The sequence below is a fragment of the Scyliorhinus torazame genome, chromosome 9 (genome assembly GCF_047496885.1).
Source record: "Scyliorhinus torazame isolate Kashiwa2021f chromosome 9, sScyTor2.1, whole genome shotgun sequence".
NCBI lineage: Eukaryota > Metazoa > Chordata > Chondrichthyes > Carcharhiniformes > Scyliorhinidae > Scyliorhinus > Scyliorhinus torazame.
In genome coordinates, this window is record NC_092715.1 from 128,776,116 (window position 1) to 128,799,111 (window position 22,996).

Genomic DNA, 22,996 nt, shown 5'->3' on the forward strand with positions numbered 1-22,996 from the left:
AAGTGGTGAAAATGAATATTCTGCCGAGGTTCTTGTTTATCTTTCAGGCTCTCCTGATCTTTATACCAAAGGCCTTTTTTCGGAAAGTGGACACGATAATCTCAGACTTTGTATGGGCGGGGAAGGTGCCAAGGGTGGGGAGGACCCTGCTACAGAGGCAGCAGGGGGCGTTGGCACTGCAGAACTTGCTTCATTATTATTGGGCTGCGAATGAGGACAAAGGTGCGGCAGTGGTGGGAAGGAGAAGGGGTGGAGTGGGTTAGGATGGAGGAGGAACCTTGTAAGAGGTCTAGTTTGAGGGCTATGGTGACGGCAGCGTTGCCAATGGCTCCGAGTAGGTATTCAGGGAGCCCAGTGGTGCGGTCCACGGTGAAGATATCGAATCAGCTGAGGAAGCATTTTAGGATGGAACGGATGTCGGTGCTAACGCCGCTGTGCGAAAATCATGGGTTTGAGCCGGGGGAGGGGGGGGAGAAGGGAGGGGGGGGGGGGGGTTGGATAGTGTATACAGGAGGTGGAGGGAAGTGGGGCTGGTCAAGGTGAGGGATTTTTATTTGGAGGAATGGTTCGCCAGTCTGGAGGAGCTAAGGGAGAGGGTAGAGCTGCCGAGGGATAGTGAGTTCAGGTATCTGCAGGTTAGGGACTTTGCGTGAAAAGTCTGGAGAGGGTTCTATAGTTTGCCAGGAAACACCTTGCTGGAGCGACTGCTGCTTCCGGATGTGGAAGGGGAGGGAAGAATTGGGGATATATACAAGTGGCTGGGGGAGCAGGGTGGTGAAGATCAAGGAGAAATGGAAAGCGGAGTTGGGAGGGGCTATCAATTGGGGAGTATGGAGTGAGGCAAGGCGAAGGGTAAACGGGATCTCCTTGTGCAAGGATGAGCCTGATACAGTTTAAGGTGGTGCACACAGTGCATATGACTCGGGCAAGAATGAGTGGGTTCTTTCAGGGGGTAGCAGATGGGTTGAGAAGTATGGGCGGGGGCCAGCGATTGATGCGCTCATGTTTGGGGTTGCGAAAAATTGGGAAGTTTCTGGGCGGTAGTGTTCGTGATCTTAGCCAGGATAGTGGAGGAGGTGGTGGACCCCGGGCCCTTTGGTGGCGATATTTGGAGTTTCAGAGAAGCCGGAGCTCATGGAAAGGAGGAAGTTCGATGCCATGGCCTTTGCCCCTCTGATTGCACGGCGACAAATTTTGCTGGAGTGGTGGTCGGCATCGCCACGGGGGGTAGCAGCATGGCTGGGTGACCTGTACAACTTCCTGCGGTTAGAGAAGATAAAGTATGAGTTAAGGGGCTCAGCAGGGGAGTTTGAGAAAAGGTGGGGCATGTTTGTGACTGTGTTTGAGGAGCTGTTCTTCGTGGGGGATGGTGGTGGGGGGGGGGAGGGGAGGGAGGGGGAAAAGGGGGAAAAAATCTGGACAGACTGTACAGTTGATTGTTGGGAAGTATGTTTCCCGGGATGATTATTTGCCTTTACCTGCTTTGATACATGTTTGTAATAAAATACTTTTTTTTTTTTAAATTGTTTTTGTTTTTTTAAAATCCTATACCCACATTTATAATGGTACCAAGGAAGTAATTGGGAGATCAGAAGAGCTGGGCTTGCTTGGTAACCAGAGAACATAGATTTAGGTCATTGACAAAAGAATCCGAGGGTAGCAGATTTGTCAATCCATCAAAAGCTTGACCTATAATTCTGCTGGTGGACAAGGGATTTAAATACCCAACCATAAATGCTGCTATCTGCAGCTAGTTTCAAGATAAATGTGACCAAGTTCTCCACAAGCAATTTGTGTTTAGCATTTTAAGATGAGCTTCTCAGTGATTAATTGTTGATGCACTTTTGAAAATTAGTTGATAAAGCACCTTCCGTTACTGCCAAATATTCAGCTAAGGTTCAGATTTTAGAAGGTAGGTGATAAATGTAATGGAAAGTGAAGTGTGTGGGATTTTAGGTATTTGTGATTTAAGACAACTAAAAATTAGAAATGTGTTCCATAATGTGTGGGGTAGTTAACAGATGCACTTGGTAGTACCTCTTATAAAATGTGCCGTGAAGTTATTAAATCCCAGGTCTAGGAATGAGAGGTAGAGAGAGGATACAGATTACTTTACTCACAAGATGTCGTGGCTGCCTCAGACATGCCTTTGGTGTCTCCACATTTTCTTTTCTGGACTGCTTTTCACTTGGTGTTTCATGCTCCATTTTGTGGAAGTGAGTAGCATTTATATTGGCAAGACAAAAGCAAAATACTGCAGATAATGAATACAAAAAATGCTGGAAGCACTCGGGTCAAACAGCATCTGTTGAGAGAGTGACCTTGGGCTTTGTCATTGAAGAGGGATGACCAACTGCATTGTTCATTTTAAGCCAAAAGAGTGAAAAATAGGGTACATGTGTTTTTTCTTATTGTCCGTAATGCATTGTTAATGGTGTAATTCTCATAATAAAGGTTTTATGTCTATTTCTACCAAAATTTATTTTCAAATGCTCAAGGAAGGAATAATTATTCATCAGCCCCCTTAAAATTTCCATACCCAGATGCAGCCCTATGGTAGAAATGTTTGCCCATACCTGAGTTAAGACATTGGTTTGCAGTTTCATCTGGAGTCATTTATTTTTTAAATCCTCCCTCTCCACACAAACAACATCAATTTCTCAGCTCTCCGTATCCTTCCAACAAATCTTACCAGCACAGCTGATGAACTGCGCATTCCATATGTCTTTAATTGGCTGTCCCTTCGATTTGTGGATGATGTCTACCCAGCTTTGCCAGTTTCTGATATGGGCCTTTATGTGACTGAACAGACTAATACTCAACGCACAGATGTTTGGGCACATAGGGCAGGATGTCAATGAGATAGTGGGTTCTGGAAAACAGTATTTTCTTCTTTTTCTTTCACTCCATTATGATATGACTCAAAACGTTATGAAGCTTAATGGATAAGTTGTCACCATTTTGAACAATTGACAGTGATTTCAATCTAGTCATTAAAGTCAATGCTGCAATGCTTTAAGGAGAGCTTAAGACTATCGTTGAAACAATGTCTTTGTCCTCCCTTGAAATGCTGGCTATGGCAGAAGAGATAATTTTTTGTCATAGTGTACCCAGTTCATAATTGATTTCACAGGAGCTTTGCTGGAACGCTCAGCTTTGAATGCCAGCTTAATGGTCTTCCCGTTGAATCCGGGGGTTGCTGAGGAGGCATTGTTGATTGAATTTCTCTAGCAGTCTTCCGTGTAGCTGATGCTACAGTGCAGGTGTCACTCCAGTACTGGAGTGGGGTAATCATAGAATACCTACAGTGCAGAAGGAGGCCATTGGGTCCATCGAGTTGCACTGACCCTCTGAAGGAGCACCCTGCCTAAGCCTACTGCCCCACTCTAGCCCTGTAACCCCACCTAACCTGTACATCCCTGGATACTAAGGGGTAATTTAGAGTGGCCAGTCCACTTACCTGCACATCCAAGGGACTGTAGGAGGAAACCGGAAAACCCGGAGGAAACCCGCTCCAGCACGGGGAGAACGCGCAAACTCCACACAGTGACTCAAGACTGGAATTGAACCCGGGTCTCTGGCCCTGAAAGGCAGTGTGCCAAGCCACCGTGCCACCCACAGATGGCAACTTCTCTGGATTCTTCTTGAATTGCAAAGTCTTTGTTGTTAAACACTTGATGCTGTAGTTTGTTGAAGGCTGCGCTGGTGCAGCCAACCTATTGTTGGATTTCTTAGTCATTAATGGCCTTTGGGGAGAAGTATGGGAGCACTCAACATATTCCAGCGTGTCTCCTTCAAAATGTGAGAGGTGGAATATTTGCCTGACCAGATTTGGGTTTGCAACATTCAAGGACAGGCCGAGTTTCATGAATGCAGAATTGACGAAATCGAGAGTGGCATGCAAATGTGTTGCATGGTGGACACAACACTACAGTCATCTGAAAACTGCAGTCCATGTTTAATCTATGATGGTCAGTTTAGATTTGGCAGGGAGACAACTGAGGTTAAAGAGTTTTCAGTCTGAGTGGTATTTAATGCTCACACTGGAGGGAAGTTGATCGTTGAGGTGAATAGCCAGTTTAAAGTAGATTGTAAATAGTATGAGAGCTATCACTCAGCCTGGCTTGATGCAGGCCTGATTTTCAAGCACCTGTTGCAGATCTCTCTTGAGAGTTCAGTCATATCATCATAAAGCAGTTTCAGAATTGTGATATGGTTTCTGGAACATCCAAATCTTTGGAACACAGTCCTTAGAACCTCACGATTTACTGAGTCAAATGTTTTGGTCAAGTCAAAGATTGCAATGAAGAGTTCCTGATGATATTCTTGACATTTTTTCTTGGATTTGTCAGACAACAAAGACTATGTAAGGGTTCCTCTAGAAGGTTCAAAGCAGTGCTTCCCAAACCGGTGTACATTTTAATGTCTCCGACTTTATGACTTCAGAGTGACGGGGGAGTAGGAAAGTTATTGGCGATGGATAAATGGGGGAGGAAGAGAGAAGATTGGGAATGGTTAAGTGGGGTGAGGGGTGGGAGACATCAATTGCTGAGCATGGTGGTGGGGGGGGGGGGGGGGCGGGGGGGGGGGGCAGTTGTAGTAACCATGGCGCAGGGAAGGGAAAATCCTTCAGCTGTTTGTTGGGGTTGGGGGGAGTTTCAGTTGCTGAGGGAGGGAAAGTTTCAGTTGCTGAAGGGGGTGCAGTGAGTGGGGCCTTATTTCTTGATCTCTGTGTTGTTGGATGGGGGAGGGGGAAATGGGGTGCAGTGAGGGAACCACAGTTGATCACTGAAAAGGCACTATTTGTCCAAGCAAGGCAAACACCTACCTTTTCACAGGTTTATTTTGCAGCAGCAAGCGGGCTACAGAGAACAATCTATTAGGCCTCATCCAACAAAAAAATACGAGCATTTAAAGGGGCCTTGCAGCTGTCAGAAATTGGTCTAACCTCCACAACAGCTATTGCTACCTCTGACCTCACAACCCTGCCCACATCTCTCCTGACCCCAGCCCGAGTCTAAAGCCACTCTGTGTCTCTGGGAGGATTTCATCAGTCATAGGAGAATGTGTGTCAGAATTTTTGCTGCTGTAGGCAAGAGGGAAATACTTTGATAGTTCCCTCAGAATGATTTATCTCCCTTCTCGAAGAAAGTTACAATTGTTAAATTTCTGAGTTGGGTGGATGTGTTCTTCCTCCTAAATCTGTAGGGTGAGTGCATGGAGTCTTTTTAAAATGAATTTAGAGTATCCAATTCATTTTTTCCAATTAAGGGGCAATTTAACGTGGCCAATCCATCTACCCTGCACATCTTTGGGTTGTGGGGGCAAAACCCACGCAAACACGAGAATGTGCAAACTCCACATGGGCAGTGACCCAGAGCCGGGATCGAACCTGGGACCTTGGCGCCGTGAGGCAGCAGTGCTAACCACTGCACCACTGTGCTGCCGAGTGTATGGAGTCTTGATGTGAACAAAAGCCCAACAACTTTAAATTCCTCAGCTGGAATACCATGAGGGCTGCATACAGGCTCTGTTGCTTTTCATCTACTTGATTTTGTTGTAACTTTCATCAATGATGGTTTAGCCATTGATTCTACCACAGGGTCCCGGGTGATAGTCTGGAGAGTATCAGCTATCATTGTGGATTTATGGTTAAGGCATTGTCACAAACTGTAATCTACATGATCTCAGTACATTTTTATAAACTATTAAAGGATTGCTATGTTGTTGAAGGCTCTCACTTTTTGACGAGTAAGCAAAGCCCTGTTTACCTGTACTGGTGCTTTGGGGGATATAAAAGCTGCTGTGGCACTATTTGTAAAGTGGTTCTCCAGGTGACTGTCAACATTCATCGGTCCAACATTATCAAAAATAGATTATGCTACTCATTCTTCATCGTTGCTCTGTGCAAATTAACTGTCGCATTTGTCTGCAAAGCAGTTGACAGATTGCATTTCAAAATGAATTAATCAGATGTAAAGAGTTTTGAAGCACTTTGGAATGTTTGTTCCATTAACTTCACTACATAAATGCAAGCTGTTGAAACGACCTGTGTGTAATGAGGTACTTGCTTAACAAATTAAATACAAATTTGTTTTACTGACATTTCAGCTGTCCAAACAGCTGCAAAAAATCCAACAGATGGCAATTGTCACTACTGTCTTGAACTTTTCATGCTGCTGGAATTCATTTTTTAAATGCAAAATTGTGAATGAAGTAAGGCACCTTGTTGTTGAATTTATTTGTATTCCAAAATGTATTATATATTTTTTGAGGTAATGCTTTATTCAATTCTCTGTCATCGTCTACTAAATATTAAGCTGCAAACCATCAATGACTTTCTCGAGTAGTCCAGTGTGATATGCAGTATTATGCTTGTAAATACCCGGTGAAACTCTCCAGCATGGGTTTATGATTCTGCCCTTCTGCCTAGCAACTAACTTGATGCCTCTAATAAAATATTCCTAATTTTATCTGGATTAATAGAAAGGCTCTTCCTTTAAACAGTGTACTTTTTGAAAATGTTACTCATTAACATCAATAATCCCTCTTGCCAGGAATGTTTCTTCCTTGCTGATGGTTGGGTAGAAATGAGAAGCCCTGTGTTGGCTGTGGGTTTCCAGATGGCTTATGAGCCCTATTTTGCCTTGCAGGCTGCCTCTGAGAGGAAATTGGTTGTCAACCCAGTAGAGGCAGTGGTTGTGGTATTTTTAACGGATAGGCTTGCAAGGTACAAACAAACCAGCTTTATTGGAAAGGTGTTTACTCTACAGGCTGTAAAGATAGATTGCCCGTTTTCCCACGCAAATGGTCGATAATGTCATCAGTATGTTTCCTCCCAACCATTTCGCTAGCCTTAGGCATCTTCGGCAGATCAACCGCTGTGCATAACTGAGGTTTTACCATGAGTAATGCCGGAGAACTTTGGCTTGTCAAATGTGTTGTATTCTGTACGTCATCAGGAATTGGCTTAGTTTTAACAATGATCCATGGTCACAAGTTACCTTCAATGATTGCTTAATTGTCTGAACAAACCTTTCAGCCAGCCCATTCGTGGCAGGATGATTAGAAATGGATCAGATGTTGGACTCCGTTCTCCTTCATGTAATTTGTGAATTCTTGCAAAATGAACCGTAACCCATTGTGGCTCACAGGTTGTGCAGGGTAACTAAATCTTGCAAAACATCTAATTTATGGCCATTTCAGGCCATTTCTACCATGTTGAAGAACATTCATCCTTTGAATGGTCTGGCATAATCTCTGTGAACTCTTTGCCATGGCCCTTCTAGCCATTCCCATAGATGTAATAGCACTAGTGGCAGCAGGTTCAAACCTTTGCACAAGCCGAACGTGGGCTTGCCTTCTGCTTGATTTCGCTATCAAGCTCCGGCCACCAAAACTAACTTCTGGCTATCTCTTTATTATCCCACAATAACCTTCATGAAGTTGGCTTAGGACACGTTCCCTTAACAATGGCGGAATGATGACACTCATTCCCCAGGAGAGACGATCAGTAAGGATAACAACACCACGATAGTCCTCAATACCAGGCCACCTACTATCCTCCCCATACACACTCGCCTCAGGAAACTAAGGAAATTTGGCATGTCCACGTTGACTCTTACCAATTTTTAAAGATTCACCATAGAAAGCATCCTATTTGGCTGCATCACAGCTTGGTATGACAACTTCTCGGCCTAAGACTAAGAAACTACAGAGTCATGAACACAGCCCAGTCCATCACGCAATCTTGTCTTCCATCCATTGACTCTGTCAACACCTCCTGCTCCCTTGGGAAAATGGACAGCATAATCAAAGATCCCTCCCACCCGGGTTATTCTCTCTAGCAACCTCCTCCATCGGGAAGGAGATACAAAAGTCTGCGAACACGCACTGACAGATTCAAAAACAGCTCTTTCCTTCCCCCCCCCCCGTTACCAACTCCTAAATGACCCTCTTATGGACTGAGCTAGACCCTCCCATACTCATAGTCTGTAATCTTCTAATCTCTGGAGCGTAGCATCTAAATTTTGAAGATGCTCTTCGATTTTTCCAGTAACTAAGATATCGTCTGACTAGCACTGGACTCCTGGTCAGCTTAGAATTTGATCCTTGGCACAACGCAGGTCCAGATGTGATGCCAAATGGAAGTCCTTTTATATCTGAATAGCTCTTTGTGTGTCATGATTATCAAATATTGTTGTGAATCTGGATTTACGTTTATCTGGAGATAAGCTTGACTAATGTTAACTTACCTGTAATGCTGGTCTCCAGCCAATCCAATCAATGAATCATCAATTAAAGACAGAGGGTACTGCTCTGCACAAAGTACCGGAATGATAGTGACCTTAAAATCACCACATTTGTGTGCATCTTTCATCATCACTGATACTATCGTTGTGGTCCAATCAGTTACATTAATGAGTTTGAGGACCCCTGCCTTGACCAGCCTCTCTAATTTTACCTCGACCTTGGGCCTGATGGTGTCCGGCACTGACCTAACCTTTAAGCATCTTGCTTGTCTTTCAACCTTAATCTTTAGCTTGACTGAGATCTCTTTTATGCTTCCCAGCTACCTATTAAAGACTATGGCATATTTCTTTAAAATCTTTGATAGACCTGCTTTGGACTCCGACATGAGATTCACCTTGGCCCGGTTTAGCTTGATTCTCTCCAGCCAGGTTCTCACCATTAGGCCTGGATAGTTGCCTTTAACAACTTGCAGGGACAAGTCTGCAGCCTGTCCATTTAGCTGCACATTTACATCGATACGGCACTACTTCCCCGGTATATGGTTTCAGTGTTAATTTGTGGATATATTTTTGAGGAATATATCGTAGTTTCTTTTGGTAAACCGTTTCTGGTACCAATTAAATGGCTGCGCCAATTTCCACCTCCATTTTCACTGGTTGTCGGCCAGTAAAGGAGTGACCGAGTTACAGTTCATTGCGCCCGCAATGGCCAAGAACGTTCAACAACAGTTCAACATCTGACTGTGAGTCTTGCTCCTATTTCATGCCTTTTTTGTATCACATGGATCTTTTCCCCTCTATTCAGTTTTCCATTTCATAGAATCCCTACAGTACAGAAGGAGGCAATTCAGCACCATAACCCAGGCCCACTCCCCCGTGGTGTGCCTGTAACCCCATCTAACCTTTAGACACAAAGGGGCAGTTTAAGCATGGCCAACCCACCTAACCTGCACGGTCTTTGGACTGTGGGAGAAAACCCGGAAGAAAACCATACAGACACTGGGAGAATGTGCAAACTCTACACAGACTGTGACCCAAGGTCACAAGAGATCAGGACTTCTAAAGCCACCTTTAGGTTTCAATTGCTTTCTGTTAACAGCCATTTTTGGATAGCTTCATTTCCTAACCCACACACGAATCTATCTCTAATCGTGTCTTTCTTTGTGGTATTTATAACAGATAGGCTTGCAGATCATGAAGGTACAAACAAACTAGCTTTATTGAAAGGTGTTTCCTCCAGCAGGCTGTAAAGATGGACTGCCCATTTACCGCGCAAACAGCCGATGAAATGATCAATATGTCACATGATTGGCCTTTTAAAGTGGCCTCTTCTAACTGCAAACAATCGTAAATACATGGATAGAGCAGGGACAGGAATGGATGTTGCAGGTTCCGGGGTTTAGGTGTTTTAGTAAGCTCAGAGAAGGAGGCAAAAGAGGGGGAGGTGTGGCGCTGCGAGTCAAGAGCAGTATTACGGTGGCGGAGAGGATGCTAGATGGGGACTCATCTTCCGAGGTAGTATGGGCTGAGGTTAGAAAGATGAAAGGAGAGGTCACACTGTTGGGAGTCTTCTATAGGCCTCCAAATAGTTCTAGGGATGTAGAGGAAAGGATGGCGAGGATGATCCTGGATAAGAGCGAAAGTAACAGGGTAGTTATTATGGGAGACTTTAACTTTCCAAATATTGACTGGAAAAGATATAGTTTGAATACATTAGATGGGTCGTTTTTTGTACAGTGTGTGCAGGAGGGTTTCCTGACACAATATGTTGACAGGCCAACAAGAGGCGAGGCCACGTTGGATTTGGTTTTGGGTAATGAACCAGGCCAGGTGTTGGATTTGGAGGTAGGAGAGCACTTTGGGGACAGTGACCACAATTCGGTGACGTTTACGTTTATGATGGAAAGGGATAAGTATACACCGCAGGGCAAGAGTTATAGCTGGGGGAAGGCCAATATGATGCCTTTAGACGTGACTTGGGGAGGGATAAGGTGGAGAAGTAGGCTGCAAGTGTTGGGCACACTGGATAAGTGGAGCTTGTTCAAGGATCAGCTACTGCGTGTTCTTGATAAGTATGTACCGGTCAGGCAGGGAGGAAAGCGTCGAGCGAGGGAACCGTGGTTTACCAAAGAAGTGGAATCTCTTGTTAAGAGGAAGAAGGAGGCCTATGTGAAGATGGTGTGAAGTTTCAGTTGGGGCGATGGATAGTTACAAGGTAGCGAGGAAGGATCTAAAGAGAGAGCTAAGACAAGCAAGGAGGGGACATGAGAAGTATTTGGCAGGTAGGATCAAGGAAAACCCAAAAGCTTTCTATAGGTATGTCAGGAATAAGCGAATGACTAGGGAAAGAATAGGACCAGTCAAGGACAGGGATGGGAAGTTGTGTGTGGAGTCTGAAGAGATAGGCGAGATACTAAATGAATATTTTTCATCAGTATTCACTCAGGAAAAAGATAATGTTGTGGAGGAGAATGCTGAGACCCAGGCTAATAGAATAGATGGCATTGAGGTACGTAGGGAAGAGGTGTTGGCAATTCTGGACAGGCTGAAAAATAGATAAGTCCCCGGGACCTGATGGGATTTATCCTAGGATTCTCTGGGAGGCCAGGGAAGAGATTGCTGGACCTTTGGCTTTGATTTTTATGTCATCATTGGCTACAGGAATAGTGCCAGAGGACTGGAGGATAGCAAATGTGGTCCCTTTGTTCAAAAAGGGGAGTAGAGACAACCCCGGCAACTATAGACCGGTGAGCCTCACGTCTGTAGTGGGTAAAGTCTTGGAGGGGATTATAAGAGACAAGATTTATAATCATCTAGATAGGAATAATATCATCAGGGATAGTCAGCATGGCTTTGTGAAGGGTAGGTCATGCCTCACAAACCTTATAGAGTTCTTTGAGAAGGTGACTGAACAGGTAGACGAGGGTAGAGCAGTTGATGTGGTGTATATGGATTTCAGCAAAGCATTTGATAAGGTTCCCCACGGTAGGCTATTGCAGAAAATACGGAGGCTGGGGATTGAGGGTGATTTAGAGATGTGGATCAGAAATTGGCTAGCTGAAAGAAGACAGAGGGCGGTGGTTGATGGGAAATGTTCAGAATGGAGTTCAGTTACAAGTGGAGTACCACAAGGATCTGTTCTGGGGCCGTTGCTGTTTGTCATTTTTATCAATGACCTAGAGGAAGGCGCAGAAGGGTGGGTGAGTAAATTTGCAGACGATACTAAAGTCGGTGGTGTTGTCGATAGTGTGGAATGATGTAGCAGGTTACAGAGGGATATAGATAAGCTGCAGAGCTGGGCTGAGAGGTGGCAAATGGAGTTTAATGTAGAGAAGTGTGAGGTGATTCACTTTGGAAGGAATAACAGGAATGCGGAATATTTGGCTAATGGTAAAGTTCTTGGAAGTGTGGATGAGCAGAGGGATCTAGGTGTCCATGTACATAGATCCCTGAAAGTTGCCACCCAGGTTGATAGGGTTGTGAAGAAGGCCTATGGAGTGTTGGCCTTTATTGGTAGAGGGATTGAGTTCCGGAGTCAGGAGGTCATGTTGCAGCTGTACAGAACTCTGGTACGGCCGCATTTGGAGTATTGCGTACAGTTCTGGTCACCGCATTATAGGAAGGACGTGGAGGCTTTGGAGTGGGTGCAGAGGAGATTTACCAGGATGTTGCCTGGTATGGAGGGAAAATCTTACGAGGAAAGGCTGATGGACTTGAGGTTGTTTTCGTTGGAGAGAAGAAGGTTAAGAGGAGACTTAATAGAGGCATACAAAATGATCAGGGGGTTAGATAGGGTGGACAGAGAGCGGATGGAAATGGCTGGCACGAGGGGACATAGTTTTAAACTGAGGGGTAATAGATATAGGACAGAGGTCAGAGGTAGGTTCTTTATGCAAAGAGTAGTGAGGCCGTGGAATGCCCTACCTGCTACAGTAGTGAACTCGCCAACATTGAGGGCATTTAAAAGTTTATTGGATAAACATATGGATGATAATGGCATAGTGTAGGTTAGATGGCTTTTGTTTCGGTGCAACATCGTGGGCCGAAGGGCCTGTACTGCGCTGTATCGTTCTATGTTCTATGTACACATCAGTGGCAGATTGTTGGCTTGTGCAGCTGCCTTCTTTCTCTTGGTTTATGTTCACTGGCTTCTCTTGCTGATTGGAAGGTCTTGACACCATTTTTGATAGTGGATCGCCATTTTCGTTGTGATTGAGCATCTGCTTAATTACCAAGTGTTGATGTTAATTTAGCAGACCTTCAAGGAGATTTTGGGATTTTCTTTGAAGTATTTTCTGTGTTCCTGTGTGAGCTGGCTCCCTAATAAGGCTCTCAGTCGAACCCCTGTTTAGGCAGTCTTCAGTTGAGCATTCTGATAACACGTTCTGTCTATCTCAGTTAATGTGAGATTATCATGGCTTCTACACTTGGCACATCGGTATTTTGGAAGACGACCATGTTTGTTCTTTTGTCCTGTCACTTGATTCATAAAACCCCTCTAACACAGTGTTGGTGGTGTTGGTCTCAAGTCTTGATATGGCAGCAATAAAATGTCCAGATTCTCCCCATACTACTTAATGGCACTGAACCACTGCCCAATGGAGGGCAGAGACCTGTAATACTAACACAAATTGTGTTACTCATTCCACAGATGCTCCCCGATCGTCTAAAGTGTTGGCAGCATTTTCTGTTTTTATCATTTTTCTTCTTCAGTTGTCATTCGTAAATTAATGCTTATTGTCTGATTAATATGGGAACTGCAGCCACAGGACTAGCAGGTGTCGCTTTTAAGCATTGGGGCTATTAATATCTGAAATAATCCCATCAGCTTGATACCTACAGTTTTACATTCGCTTACTAGTGCTTGTTTTTGAATTAGCTCCTCTGAGCGAAATGGCTAGTTATTTTGAGTGGTGTATTATCGTTAATTTAAAATGTGATTAAGAATATTGTACTTAATCACAATTAGAGACTGTGTAAACTTGTGTCTTCGAACAAAACTTTAAAAAATTACGTTTGAATTTCTAGGGCTGTGTGGGTAGCAACCGGAACAGTGTACTTAACTACTTTTTTCCCTTCAGATCTATGTAATGCACACTGTAGCAGCGTCTCTGTCTGCTTGCCTCTACCAATGCCTTTGTGATGGCCATAGTTACAGGTAAGCCTTTGCTTTCTTTTAATCAATTTCTTCCCTAACATGGCAGCTAACATAAAAGGAAATCCTTTTCTAAATCTTCTATAAGCATAAAGATAATGAAAGCGTGGTAAAAGAAAGAGTGGGGTCGATTAGGGAAAAAAAGAGAGGAAATAGTGGAAGATTTAAACAATAACTTTGCATCTGCCTTTACGAAGGAAGAAGATGCTCCCCATGCCAAGGTGAGAGAGGAGATAACTTGTGCATTAGAAGAAATTTAAATTGAGAAGGAAGAGCTGTTAGGTTATCTTAAAATTTATAAGGATGGATGTGATTCATCCAAGGGTATTGAGGAAAGTGAGAGTAGCAATTGTAGAGGCACCAGAGATAATCTTCCAGTTTTCCTTTGACACGAGCGGTGCCAGAGGACTGAAGCATTGCAAATGTTACATCCCTATTCAATAAAGGATGCAAGGATAAAGCTGGCAACTACAGACCATTCAGTTTGTCTTCAGTGGTAGGGGAGCTTCTGGAAACTGGTTGGGACAAAATCAATAGTCACTTAGACAAATGCAAGATAATTAGGGAAAGCCAGCATGGATTCAATTGAGGGAAAACCATGTTTAATTAACTTGTTTTTTGAGGAGGTGAGGAACGTTGATGAGGGTAATGCAGTTAATGTGGTGTATGTGGCTATTCAAAAGACATTTGATATAGTGCCACCATCAGACCTGGGAGCAAAATTCTAGCTCATGGAATAAAAGGGAAAATAGACACTTTGATACAAAATTGGTTGAGTGATGGGAAATAGTGTAGTGATGAAAGGTAGTTTTTCAGATTAAAGGAAGATTTATAGTGGGGTTCCGCAGGGTCAGTTTTGAGACTTGCACTTCCTGATATATATTAGTGACCTAGTCTTTGGTGTTCAAGGCATGACTTCAGCATTTGCAACTGATACATAGATTGGAAAAGTTGCCAGCTGTGATGCGGATCATCTTCAACTTCAAAAGGACATAGACATATTGGTGGATTGAGCAGACATGTGGCAGATAAAGTTCAATGCAGAGAAGTGTGGCAGGTAAAAGTGGAGAGAGAAAATGAAATAAAGGGAGAAACTCTAAAGGAGGTGTAGCAACAGAGGGACCTTGGTGTACATGTACACAAGTTATTGAAGATGGCAATGCATGTTGAGGGAGCAGTTACTAAAGCATGTAGTATCTCAGAGTTTATTAATTGGGGCATTGAGTGCAAGGATAAGGAGGTCATGTTGAACTAGTGTAAGACACTAGTTCGGCCTCTTCTGGAATACTGCATCTAGTTATGGGCACCATACTTGAGGAGGGTTGGGAGATTCGCAAGAATGATTCCAGAGATGAAGAGCTGTCACTGAGGATAGATTGGACAGATTGGGACTGTTTTCCTTGGAGAAAAGAAGCGTGAGAGATGTGGTAGAGGTATTCTGAGGGGTACAAGGATAAAACTGGCAACTACAGATTATTCAGTTTGTCTTCAGTGGTAGGGGAAACTTCTAGAAACTAGTTGGGACAAACTCAACAGGCTAAATAATGAGAAACCGTCCCACTCAAGAGAACATCAAGAACCAGAGAGCAGATCCAAAATAATTGGTAAAAGTGATAAGGAAATTCTTTTTCACCCAGAGGGTGGTTGGAGTCTGGATCGAACTTCCTGAGAAGGTGGTGGAAGGAGATTCAATTGAGGTATTCAAAAGGAAATTGGATTGCTGTCTGAAAAGAATGAATGTGCAAGGTTACGGGGATTAAGCAGGGGAGTGGGACTAAGTAGAATGCTCTTTCAGAGATTCAGTGCAGAACTGATGGACTAAATGGCCTCTTTCGGCACTGTAATAATTCTGTAATTCGTTTCCCTCCCCTTATGATGATCTTCATCCTTTTAAGAGCTTAAATTTCACAAGTGCCAGGCTGCATCTAATATTGGTATCAAGTTGCTATTTTGCATGTGTATCACAGGCAGTGAGTCTTGAAAGGTAATTTGACTTTCCGGTAGTATCAAAGTATCCACACATGCACGTTTTCCAGCAATGTCATCAGGTAGTGAGCGGAGCCCTGGATGGTTTTTCCTCCTCCAACCCAAAGAAGGTTGAGGCTAAGTGCATCATCATACTGCCCCCTCAGCATAAAATTAATTGAATGTCAATTTACTGATCTGTTTAACTTGGTTAATTGCTGGCTTAAGTTGTTGTTTGCATGAGTGGTTCAGTGGTAGAATTCTTACATGCCATGCAGGTGCCTGGGTTTGATTTCTGGCCAATGCAAGGCAACTTTTTGCAATGTGCAGGGGAACAGGGTAAAGGCAAGGGGATGGCATTAAGTCATGATGCTCTTTTGGAGAACTGGTGCAGACATGATGGACCAAATGGCCTCCACCTGCACTGTACCAATCCTGTGATTCTGTGAAGTACTGTTTAGCACACTGAATTTTCATTTAATTCTGGCTGCTGTGATCCACAATGAATATGCTGTCTTGCCGGCTTTAAACAAAGGGTGTCTTGAATTTAGGTTACTCCAAGCAATACCAAGAAATCTTAAAATTTTCCATATCATTTCATTTTTGTTGTCCCTTATCTATCACTCTGTTGAAGTTCACCTGATGTCTATTGTCAATGAATATAATTGTTGACCCTTCCTCTTCCACACCTTGTTTCTGTTCATTGTACCTTTCTTGTGTTCGCCCATTTCCTCACGCTCTCCCATCTCTGTCAATTTCTCTTTCTTAGCTGAGTGATCTTATTCTCCTTTCTCACCCCTCTCTCCCATTTTGATTATTTTGCCCTGATTTCTACTTATTGCCGCATCTTTTTCCTTTCTCCACTTTCGATGTGCATGGACTCTTTACTCAACTGCCTTCCCTCCTCTCTTCTATTTCTCAGGTTCCCTTTTTCTTTTGCATTATGCCTATCTCTCATTAGTCTACTAGCGTTACCGGCTCCATTTCGAACAATCCACTCACCTATTTTTACTTTTATTATTTTCCCTCTCTCCTAAGCCAAGCTTTCTTCACAAACTAATCATGACAATCAAAGTCGATGCTCACTCATCTGCCTGTGCATAAAACAAACTTGCAAATACGAACATATTTTAGTGTTTCTTCCACCATTCCAATTCATCTGTCTGCGTCTCATTTCCCCTTTTAAGACACTGTCTCTTCTAAATTACTCTTTTTGTTCCCACACTTCCTTGGAAGGCTTTCTTCCTCTCTCTTCCTCCAATTCTCTCCTTTTATCCACCTTGTTCACCCACCACCATGATTCTCTCCATCTTTTGCTCTCTCCCCTTCACATTCCCCATTATATTTCTTATGTGTGTACTCATTCGTTGAATTTCTCATTAACTCCCCTACATGTCTTCACTATTGCACCCCCTGTCTACCCTCACCCAAGCTAGATTACATGCAGTTCTATCCCTGCCGTACACATTTTTGGTCCTACGCACTGCTTTGCACACCTTTGCTGCCAGGATGTTGCTCCTGGTTCCATTTACAAATCCAACAACAATTATTCTCTGGTTTAATGTTGTTCCAACAGCTCATATTAGTCACATATGCATATGCTTTTATGCTTAACTACTCGCCAATTAAGCATGAAAGAACAGTTATAAATGTCTCTATGTTTTCATGGAATCCCTACAGTGCAGGTGGCCATTCGGCACATTGGGTCTGCACCAATCCATGTCCCACCCTATCCTGGCACCCCCATAACCTAACCTTCATATCCCTGGACAATAAGGGGAAATTTAGCATGGCCAATCCACCTACCCTGTACATCTTTGGACTGTGGGAGGAAACCGAATACCCACAGACACAGGGAGAACGTAAAACTCCACACAGAGTGACCCAAGGCTGGAATTGAACCCGGGTCCCTGGCACTGTGAGGCATCAGTGCTAGCCACCGTGCCACCCCTTTCACTTTCTCCCTTTCACTTGCTCACAATGATCTCTCTGGCCTTTCTCATCTCTAAATACTTTTCTATTTCACTGCCTGCTGCTCTATTCTCCTCTTTCTGTGCTAATTTCCTTCTCTACCTGAGAAGACAATTAATATTCCAATAGAGGCAAACAAAGGAAAGATTTGCATTTATATAGAACATTTCACAAGCACCAGACACCTCCAAGCTTAACAGCCAATGAATTGCTTTTGAAGAGTAGTCACTGCTCAAATGTTGGCAACCAAAATGCACACAGCAAGTTCTCTGTAGCAACAATGTGACGATGATCAGATAATCTATTTTTGTGATGTTGACTGAGGGATAAATATTGGCCAGGACAACTCCAGTGCTCTTCAGCGATAGCTCCAGCTCCACTGCTTTTCTTTGAGAAAGTGCCATGGGACCTTTTATTCTTCCGAAGAGGGCTGCACCTCTGACAGTGCAGCACTCACTCAGTGCTACTCTGGAGTGTCAGGTTTGATTTTTGTGCTCAAGCCCTGCAGTGGGACTTGAAACATGACTCGGGAGCAAGAATTCTACCAACTGAACCACAGCTACCACATGAAGAAAATAAACTTGAGTTTTATCTTTTTCAGTTCTTCATTTGAAAACCAGTTCACTGGAATGGTCTACCAGAGCTTTCTGTTTTCAAAGCAACGTTCAAACAGAGCAGCAAGTTTAGATGGCACAGTAACTCCCAATACTTCCCCAGACCAATGGCCAGGTATTAGCTTTATGAGTGAGTGTATCCTCATCCTTGTTCTGAAACATTGTTGTTACATTATAGCAGAGATTATTTATTTGCCGAGATACATATTCACCCTTATAATTGTATACTCATTCTTCATTTATTCCTGATTCTAGCATCGGTCTAGGTCAGTAGTACTATCCTTTTAAAATATGCAGGATTTATATGAACGTTAACAAAGAAACACCAAGCTAGATATGGATGACGACTTTCTCAAAAGAATGAGAAATACATTAATTTCCTAATGCTCTAATTCGCAGGTATAAAGGAACTAATTCATCTCCTGAATTCTGCTGGAGATGAGGATAAGCCCAAATTGACAGTCCTACTCTGTGAGGTATTGACAGCAGTTTACCTCAGTCTTTTTGTTCATGGCTTGGGAACCCACTCCAGCAATGAGCTATTTCGCCTTGTGGCTCATCCTCTTAACAGCAAAATGTGGCCTGCAATTTTTGGTGGAGGAGCCCAAGTACCTGTGAAGAACCAAATCCAATCTAAGCCTGTTTCAGGTTTGTTCGTTTTTTTTCACCTTTGGCGTATACAAGTGTTATTTGTATAAATTCTTAAATTAACGTGGTTCAGCAATATGTGTACTGGTCAGTGAAATAGCAATAAGGAATTTAAAGAAAATAGTTGGAAACTATGAGACAACCTTAAAGTTAACATTCGTCAATTTTTTCCAGCTCCGTGCAAAGTATTAACCTACCCCCTCTCTTTGATTATTCAAGGATCAGCATTGTCTTTTTAGTATTTCCTATGTTAATCTGTTTTGCAGCATTCAGTTTTACATATTGTTTTGTGAGAAAAATCGAAACATTCATCCTGTAGTTATTGCAAGAGCAAAATGATATGTAAGAACAATATTATCTGGTAAATCAAGTATTTTCTGACAAAACTATCTAAATAACTTTGACCAAGGATTGATAAGTTTCCTTGCAAATGTTTTCTGTAGTGCTATGTGTAGGTCTCTCTAGCATTTTTATTTGGAATTTCCTCACTTATAATTCATTGATAAGTGTGTCATCAAAAATGCGAATGATGGATTTTTTTCCTGCTCCTATTACTTGTATATAGTCTTCAAGGATGTAACTAGCAGAGTTTACGAGGGGAGCCAGTGGATGTGATATATTTGGAATTTCAGAAGGCTTTTGACAAAGTCCCGCATAAGAGATTAGTATGTAAATTAAAGTGCATGGGTTTAGGGGTAGCATATTGAGATGGATAGAAAACTGGTTGACAGACAGGAAACAAAGAGTAGGAATTAACATGTCTTTTTCAAATTGGCAGGCAGTGACTAGTGGAATATCGCAGGAATCGATGCTAGAACCACAGCTATTCACAATATACACTAATGATTTAGATGAGGGAACAAAATGTAATATCTCTGGATTTGTAGATGACACAAAGCTGGGTGGGGGGGGGGTGCGCTGTGAGGAGGATGCAGAGATCCTTCAATGTGATTTGGACAAGTTGAGTGGGTAGGCAAATGAACGGCAGATATAGTATAATTTGAATAAATGCGAGGTTATGCGCTTTGGTCGCAAAAACAAAAAGGCAAACTATTATCTGAATGGCCATAAATTAGGAAGGGGAATGTGCAACACGATCTGGGTCACTGAAGGTAAGCATGCAGGTACATCAGACAGTAAAGAAGGCAAATGGTATGCTGGCCTTCATTGCGAGAAGATTCGAGTACGGGAGCAGTAATGTCTTGCTGCAATTGCACACTGCCTTGGTGAGGCCACATCTGGAATATTGTGTGCAATTTTGGCCTCCTTATCTGAGGGAGGATGTTCTTGTTCTAGAGTGAATGCAGCAATGGTTTACTAGACTGATTCCTGGAATGGCGGAACTGAAGTATGAGGAGAGATTGAATCGGTTAGGATTGTATTCGCTGGAGTTCAGAAGAATGAGGGGGAATCTCATATAAACGTATAGACCGGGTTATTGCGGGACAAGACCGGGTTATTGCAGAAAGGATGTTCCCGATGGTGGGTGTGTCCAGAACCAGGGGTCACAGTATGAGGATACGGTTTAGGCCATTTAGGACAGAGATGAGGAGAAATCTCTTCACCCAGAGAGTGGTGAGCCCATGAAATTCATTACCACCGGACGTAGTTGAGGCCAAAACATTGTATGTTTTCAAGAAGCAGTTAGATATAGCACTTAGGGTGAAGGGGATCAAAGGATATGGGAGGAAGCAGGATTAGGCTATTGAGTTGGGTGATCAGCCATGATCATAATGAATAGCGGAGCACGCATGTTAGGCCGATTTCCTATTTTCTATCTTTCTTTTGCTCTTATAAGTACATGAAAGAAGAAACTGAAATTCAACAACAAAATCCAATCTTCGTTGTTTTTCTGTGTAGTAACAGCTGAGGTTCCTGTTTAACATAACACTTTTTGAATATATTCTCCAAAATGTTTTTATTCCAGAGATTTTGTTGCAACAATCTGTTTTGTAAATCAATTTGTTGTGAGAGTTTTAAAAATAATCTGCTGTGACTATTTTTACTCCATTCCCAGTTTCATTGCATCCAGACATTTAGGCATAGCCAATCATTCATTATTAGCTTATTGCTTGCAGGTCATTTTAAACTCAGCTGAATAGACAAATAGTCTGTTTTGTTCTGCGCTGATGATGCTTGTAAAATTAATTGATGAAAGAGCTCAATGGATTAAATGGCATTGTCTTTTTTCATAATGCATAGAATTGTAATTTGTTTACTTTTCACAACCAAAATGATGGTAAAAATATTTGCCATTGGATGTAGAATGTTTGGATAAGTATGTATAAACTAGAAATGTCAAATTAAGTCCTCCAGCATTGAAGAATACAATTACGATTCCCCATAATAAGAAGTACAAATATATTTGAACATGAAGATAAGATAAACAGTATGACATGGTTCCGCACTTGTGCATGGTGGGGTGAAGATTAATCTCTATACCGTGTTCCTGATCTTATTTGCACTGGCGTGGATAAGAATTGAGCAGAAGCCTGGAAACATTTCCAAAAGGAGATGGCAGATATTGATGAGAAAATTGGGTCCAGAGCAAAATAGGTTTAGCAGCAGGTTGTCTACCTTTTTAATCTCAGGTGGTGTTTTGCCTGAGAAAAGAGAAAAAAGGACACATTTGTGAGTAACAAAGCCAAAGAAGTATCAGTTGAAATCTCGTTAATCCTCAGTAAAGTGAGGTGACATTGGACTAGTGTAAGATTTTCAATATAATGCACTGGGGATAATGGAGAAACCAAAATTTGAAAATAGCTAAGTTCATACTACAAACCTTTAAGAAACCATTCACAAGTTGTTGGTAACCTTTTCATAATCTATTTTGCTATATTCTTCTTTCCTACAGCATGCCCTCATGGCATTTAATTTGTTGATTCAATTTTGCAGTTTTATCTCGTTTTGTTCCTTAAATTTATGAAGGCATTAGAAAAGCTGTGGAATGCAGGAGGTAATTTTACATGTTGCTACATATGTCCACAGTCTTAAGAGATGATAACCATTTAGTGCTTGCACAGCTTTGTTACCTTGTACTGATTGTCGGCCTTAAATTATTTTGAATATTGGGTCTATAACTGATGCAGAATTTAGCTGGATGTAGTTTTCGATGCGTTGTTATATTATAAATGTTTTACATTTTGTATTTCTCTAATTAAAAACCTGATTAATGCTGTATTAACATTATGAATCATTTAGATTTGTCTCTATTTTTATGTATTGGATGAGAAAATACTTTTTGAACATTAACAAGTAATGTCGACAAATACAAAACTGAAAAATACAGTGCTTAAGACGGGTTGAATTTGCATCTGAATTGTTTTTATTGTTATACTGCACATGGTACATACGAGCATGAAGTTTCCTGGTCATGAGCTATAGATTATTTCTCAATATTCTCCAATTTTTATATTACAGCAGTTAACCCTGTCTCTGTAAATCTCATCACTCCTCAAGTACAGCAAGCATATTTAGGAATTTCAAGAATGGTGGTATCGTCATTGGCCTAGTAATCCAGTAACCATGGCTAATGTCCTGGGGATCTGGATTTGAAGCCCACCATGGCAGATGGTGAAATTAGAATTCAATAAAAATCTGGAATTAAAAGTTTAATGATAGTCATCAAATAAAAACCCATTTAATTCATTAATGTCCTGCAGGGAAGGAAATCGCTGTCCCTACCCGGTATGGCCTACGTAATCTTTATTAGTGTCACAAGCAGGCTTACATTAACACTGCAATGAAGTTACTGTAAAAATCCCCTAGTACCCACTCAACGGCACCTGTTTGTGTACACTGAAGGAGAATTCAGAATGTCCAATTCACCTAACAAGCACATCTTTCGGGACATGTGGGAGGAAACCAGAGCACCCTGGGGAAACCCATGCATTCACGGGGAGAACGTGCAGACTTCGCAAAGACAATCACCCAAGCCGGGAATCTAACACTGGGCCCTGACGCTGTGAAAGAACAGTGCTAACCACTGTGCTATCATGCCACCCACTGTGCTACCGTGCCGCCCATGTGACTTCAGATCCAGAGCAATGTGGTTGACTCTTAAATAATGTCTTCTGAAATGGCCTAGGAAGCCATTGAGTTCAAGGGTAATTATGGATGGGAGTAATGGCCCACACCCCGTGCAAAATAACAAGTATTTGTTCAGTCTATTGCACAGTACTTCCAGAAGAAGTAATAAAACCATTTCTAAGGGTATGTTTATAATTCTGTGCACACAATGGAAAGTAGACTATTTAGGTAAAGATATTTTGCTGATTACATTATCTCCAGACCATATTTTTTGTTTTTTGCATGCAAATATTTTTTCTGATTTTCTGGCCTTTGTGTTATTTTGAGATGAATGTGTGTTACTGTCCGTATTGTCACTTTTA

The 22,996-nt window shown here is 42.3% G+C and overlaps 1 protein-coding gene across 3 annotated transcripts in view; it reads left to right on the forward strand.

The window, feature by feature from the left end:
* Nucleotides 1–22,996, forward strand: part of LOC140429471 (dmX-like protein 1) — a 366,142-nt gene that overhangs the window by 234,955 nt on the left and 108,191 nt on the right. For all 3 annotated transcript variants that reach the window (XM_072516509.1, XM_072516511.1, XM_072516510.1), the window contains exons 26-28: nt 13,334–13,410; nt 17,945–18,072; nt 18,357–18,605. In XM_072516509.1, coding sequence (XP_072372610.1) covers nt 13,334–13,410; nt 17,945–18,072; nt 18,357–18,605 — 454 coding nt within the window. The remainder of the gene's footprint in view (nt 1–13,333; nt 13,411–17,944; nt 18,073–18,356; nt 18,606–22,996) is intronic.